This window comes from Brachypodium distachyon, chromosome 5 (genome assembly GCF_000005505.3).
Source record: "Brachypodium distachyon strain Bd21 chromosome 5, Brachypodium_distachyon_v3.0, whole genome shotgun sequence".
In the NCBI taxonomy this organism is placed as follows: Eukaryota; Viridiplantae; Streptophyta; class Magnoliopsida; order Poales; family Poaceae; genus Brachypodium; species Brachypodium distachyon.
In genome coordinates this window covers 6,628,491-6,634,490 of record NC_016135.3, presented here as the reverse complement: position 1 = coordinate 6,634,490, position 6,000 = coordinate 6,628,491, and the positions used below count along the sequence as shown (strand labels likewise).

The 6,000-nt window shown below is 42.1% G+C and overlaps 1 protein-coding gene across 1 annotated transcript; it reads left to right on the top strand.

The window, feature by feature from the left end:
- Positions 1-3,651: 3,651 nt before the first annotated feature.
- LOC100835369 lies at positions 3,652-4,817 on the top strand. Its single transcript, XM_003579491.3, has 2 exons — positions 3,652-4,361; positions 4,456-4,817. The coding sequence occupies exons 1-2, from the start codon at positions 3,776-3,778 to the stop codon at positions 4,533-4,535; spliced, it is 666 nt and encodes a 221-aa protein (XP_003579539.1). The 5' UTR covers positions 3,652-3,775; the 3' UTR covers positions 4,536-4,817.
- The last annotated feature ends 1,183 nt before the right edge of the window (positions 4,818-6,000 follow it).

Genomic DNA, 6,000 nt, shown 5'->3' with positions numbered 1-6,000 from the left:
ACAGGGCTGCTGCAGATTTCTCCTCCAACACTTCCTGCAAAATATTATTGGACAGATAAAGTTGAATCAAAGACAAAGCCTTACGATCTTTGCGTTTCTCTTCGGCAGTCCACTCCTTTTCATCCTTCTTGCCAAAGGAATCAAGCGCTTCATCCAGATCTGAAGTTTGGGCAAGAATCGCCCGCATCTTCACTTGCCACAACGAGAATCGTGTGGTGTAGTCCAGCTGCGGCAGATCGAACTTCAAGGTAGACATGTCGCAAACCCTTGGCAGAACCTGGGGCTCTGATACCACTTGTTATAAATGCGACAAGCAAGAACGAAGAACGAAGAAGAAATCACAGCACAAGGGCACACGGATTTAACGTGGAAAACCCTCTCAAACAATGAGAGGGAAAAACAACGCACGCCAGCCAGCGAAACTTCACTATATGGGAGTGTTTACAACGCCAGGGAGATTTCATGAACTCAACTCGTGCGAACTCTACCCAAAACGGCGGCATACAAGGGGTATATATAGCAGGAACATTAGGGCAAGTCAGATCCGTAACGGGCACACCGGAAGTTCCGCATATTCTTGAATATCCGGAAGTTCCGCAATTTTCCGAAAAGTAATAGAGAGCATCCGGAGGTTCGGTCGGAAGTTTGGCCGGAACTTCTGGCGCCTGGAATGGCCGGAAGTTCAGCCGGAACTTCCGGCCACTGGGATTTGGATCACAATCAACATACATAAAAACCAAATTGTTCAGGTTTGGACATAGTAGAACAGATGAAAAATATATTCAACTACAAACAGGATTATCTCTGAAAAATCAAAGGCATCTCTGAATTGAGCAAAGGCATCACATGATTGAAATTTCTTCTGATCAGCTCCGTACCCGCAGAAACAAAAGCCTGAACACATGATTTGAGAAACGACCACAGTCAGTTGGTCACCATATATAGCCTGAACAAGAAATGCAAAGTCAATAGTATATCCTAGTAGGTTAGGAATACATAGTTTGGTTATGCTGATATGACTAGATTGTGTACTACTTATCCCTGCAAATTGATAAAAATATTTGAAAAAGTTGTTGTATGTTGTCCTTGAATTTCATTCAGAGTACCAAGTTATGCACTGTCTGGTTAGTTTAGATGATCTCAAAATTATTCCATCTCTACTCTATATTTGGCACCGTAGCTCCAATCTTTACCTTAACAGAAGATTGCTTCTTAAAGTCAATAGTCTGGAGTTGACTATTGCTATGACTTTACGGCAAAATCGGCCATTGAATTCCCAGGACGCATAAGGATTCTATTTAAATTTGGAAGTTCACATATCTATATAGTCTATAAAGTTGATCCTCACTAATTGCAATTAATGTTTGCAAGCTTCACATACAAGGTGTCCACATCACTATCCGCATCATGCACGTCATGAGCATGCAAAATGTCCACATCATGTATTGTAGATCACTAGGAATCCATTTTGATGGTCCATTCTATGATTTAATTTGACACTTAGGATTTTTCACCTTCACGTTGTATATAAATAGTTCACCAAGTACACGTATTTCATGATATGTATGTCAATCTTTCTAATATTTGCAAATAATCAGGTTGACGAAGCTTCACTTCGGTATCCCTGAAGTTGTTAATGTTCATGCACGTCAAAATTACTTATGTTGCTTTGCTGCATATGTGTTATGAATGATAAAGTCGTTTTGTCCTACAATATTCATATTTCTTTTGCATTGAATCATATTATTATCATTTGCTCCTAACATCATATCCAGATGTGCATATAGAATTTCACACGGCAACGCGCGGGGAATCACCTAGTGTGTTGGAAAGACATGGACTAGAGTAACCAATTTCATGTTTTAACATTTACTGTTTCAGTCCATCTTAAGGGGTAAATCGGACGAACTCTGTGGACTGGTCCTCTAAAGATAGGTTTGAATCGTCTCCGAATTAATTCCACCACATGTTGAAGTTTTCTAGGTATTCATCCAATTTTCATAAAGTCCCTACACATCAAAGAGGAAAAAAGGAACTTGTGAATTATTTCCAACTATTAGTAGGTTAGTATCAAAACAATACTAAAGTTGGTAAAAAACAAAGAAAACACGCTATTAGACTTCAGAAGGAATAGAGACGTTTTCAACATATCAGTGCTGTCTAATTCAGTGGAAATATTATTATTATGCCAATGTTTTTATTAGAGGAAAATGACCTAGGGTAGGTTTTCTCAAATTTATTCCTATAGGCATTACTATTAAATTATTTATAATGAAGTTCAGGTCAACAAATTCATTGCTGTTCTCAACTAACTGTCTAGGAGAGTATTATCAACACAAGACTTTCTAGAGAGGATTGTCATGATTAAATCAAAGTTATCACTGTTCTACCTCCTCAATAGAATGTAATTATTTAAATAAAGTGAGATCTCTCTCATTATGTCATTGCCCATGGTTGAATATTAGCATATTATCTCCTTTGGACCCATCACTGGTGACCTTTGCTGCTGAAACTAGATTTATGTCAAAGTAAACACTGATGGGTACTTGATGGTCCGTAAATGGGATGGATAAACAGAAGGTGTTTCTAAGGTAGATGGGTTTTTGTGCATCATTTTGATGCAGAGGCCGGAGGTTTCATCCTCCTTTTCGAAAAAAAGATGGGTTTTTGTGCTAAGTGGTCCTAGTGACATTGGACCCAGTGCGAAGTTAGTTTGGCAAATGCCCAATAGAAAATATTGAATGGTATTTTAGGCAACGGTTTTGGAAAATCCATGTCACTGGTCTCAAAGGGTAGTTATTCACAATGTTACTGAGAGTTCTATTGAAGGCAACGGTAACATGTAACCACCCTGAACCTCGCTCTGATACCATCAGTCCGAAAATCAGAGTAGTGAGATACTGAAGGATTTAGTCACGATGTACGTTGCTAACTAAATCCTTGAGTATCTCACTATGGATGCTCCTTCACATTGATACCATCTACAATAATGCACCATGCCACTCAGGGGAAGACACATGACATGCCACTGGCTCCCTTGGAATGGGGATTGGAGAAAGTGGAGTTGTGCAGTGGAGGTGGGTGGATATTTTTCCCATAGATAAATCATTGATACATGTGGTAGATCATGAGAATGATGCGTGCTTGCGTGAGCTCGGACAAAAACGAGTTGGCACACAGATTTTTCGTATGTTTTTTTTGAAAAAAATTGAACTTATTTTTATGGAGTTTGCACAATTTGCAACGTAGAGGTGGTTTTCACCTGATATGCCGTCTTCATTAGATATATATATCTTTTGCTATAAGGTTTGTCTCTAAAAAACTGACGGTCAACAAAAATTTATTAACGGAAGGAGTAAGAACTTGCACGTCGCATCGAATGACAGGGGTTGAGGTATATGTAGTTCAAAGGCTTTCCATGGTTAGGTTCCCTTGTTCTACGCCGATTTTTCCTATCCTAATTTAAGTAGCAAACTCAGTGGTAGAGATTCCTTACGGTTAGCTAGGGATAACATAAGCATCTTGTATGCGTGGAGGTAGTAAAAGGCATGCATGTGGAATAATGAAACGGGGTTACAATCCTATTTTTGGAGTGTTCTCCTTCCATCCCTCCTTCATATGAAAACAGAATCACCATCCTCTCTCGTCTTCCCAACAGTCCCAATTTCCCCTCTCCTTCCTCCACACGGCGACACCACGCCGTCCTTTGGGGGAGGGAAGGAAACGTTAACGGCAGCGCATTCGATAGCCAACACGTTCACCGACTCACACTAGAATGGCCAACAATGGCAGAGAGCAGAAACGTGGCGTTCCACGTCCACCACCATTGTCGCTCTTCATCGCCAAGGAGCAAGAAGAGGTCGTCTCTACGACACCACGCATGACGCGGACAAATTCGGTCATCGGCAGCAGCAACAACAAGAAGAGGACGCTGTCCAAGCAGCTTTCCATGAAGGAGACCACCCGGGAGGTCAAGTGGGAGAAGCGGCGGCGCCAGATACAACGGCAAAGGAGTAACATGAGTGATGCTGCTGACCATGTTTGCACCGTGCATGCCAATGCAAAGGGCGTGACTGATGAAGACCTTGATGAGCTCAAGGGATCCATGGAGCTTGGTTTCGGCTTTAATGAGGAGAACGGAGGCCAGAACCTTTGTGACACGCTCCCCGCCCTCGACCTCTATTTCGCTGTCAACCGGCAATTCTCAAACCCCAAGATGTGGGCGTCCAGCTCCAACAAGTCATTGCCTTCCCTTTCTTTGCCGACGAGGTCCACTTCCACATTCTCTGCCACTTCGAGCCCAGCGGGTAGTCCTACAGCCCAACCATCGCTCCTGGACTCATTGCAGATTTGCAGCCCAGGTAAATAAGTACTAATTGATGTTTATTTTGTTGATTACTTGGAACTTTTTTATTTTGAGGGGATTTTGTTCGGTTGTTGTGATGCCATGCATAGGTGAAAACCCTAAGCTTATGAAGACAAGACTTAGGCAGTGGGCTCAAGTCGTGGCTTGTTCCGTGAAGCATTCAAGCTGAGACCGCTAGCTGCAATTAAAGATATCTCCCAGCAGAACAATGGTTCCTCTATGAGGGATGCATTGGATGGAGAATGAGAGGACATGACCGGTGGTACCTACTAACATGTGGCCGTTACCTCATTGCTCTCATGATGCCCATGGTTGTTGTGCATAGTTCAGTGTGTGTACATGTGTTGGCAACATTTATGTGCCGTTCCTGCATTGACACAGGACAACATTTGATCCAAGGACATTCTTCTCATGGATCGACTTCTTTAGATGCTTAGCTCTTGCTAATCAATTCATTAACTACTCAGAAATTCACACTTGCAAAAAATGCATTCAGCAAAGAGGTGAATCGGAAAAAAAAAACAGTTTTGTAACTTCTGCCGACAGTGGCAGGGAAATTTTGAGGAATAACTTTTTAGGAAAATAACACTACTACAGAACAGTTGACCATTGACGGTCCTTAAAACGTCACCTCTAATGGCCGGCAGCCATAACTGACATGCATGTTGTCAATGGTCAGGCGGAGGCAGGAAAAAAAAAATAGGGCGGGATAGAATAGAAGGATGATTTATTGGCAAAGCATAAGAATGTGAAGGTTATGATTAAATTACAAAGGTTATGCATAGACTTAATTAGAAATACGAAATCATAGTAACATCGACATCGTTGACGGGTCCACAATCGTCAGAGGTGATACAAGACCACACTAATGGGCCTGCCAGCAAGATCCGTTAGCGGTGCATTTTTCTTGACCATGCAGCTAGAAGTGTCTACGTTCATGTCGGGGCCCATCAGTCTCCAAACCCGGGTTTGCATCACCTCCTTGTGAGCTCGTGGGAGAACTCTGTCTTCACATCTTCAGTATTGATATCGGGTTCTTCCTAAAATTCGAGGTTGGATGCAGCACCGATGAAGGTAGAAATAACCCTAACCCAGGTAACTCCTGATTGAAGCACCAAGGTCAGGCTCTCGAGGACGACTTTAACAACCATCTTCTCTGGCTCTTTTGAGGACTCGGTCCTATTGGTCCTGATCTATTGTGGATTCGATCCCCATGCACTCAGGCAGGGATATGGCTTGGGGTTCGAGTAGTAGAACCATTCCTTAAATCACAACGCACCTCATTGATATCCTGCGTTTTCACCCTAGTGAAAGATTGATATGGTTAGCTAGAGGGGGGTGAATAGACGACTAAAAGATTTTAAATTTTTCTTTTCTTTTCTTGAAAGAAACAAAGCATTTAAACTTAAGGCTCACTAGATTCTTTAAAGTGAATGCAACCCTAGTATGAAGTGCAATAGCCGAAGCAACAATAGATAGCAAGAATGTAAAGAGTGAAAATGATACCACACGCGGAGACGAAGATTTCACCGGAGTTCCACCTATTGGGATCGGTGTACGTCTCTGTTTGGAGGAGTGCTCTACCACAAAGGTAGAGACGCCACAAAGGCTCACTCTATTTTCCAACTCACCAC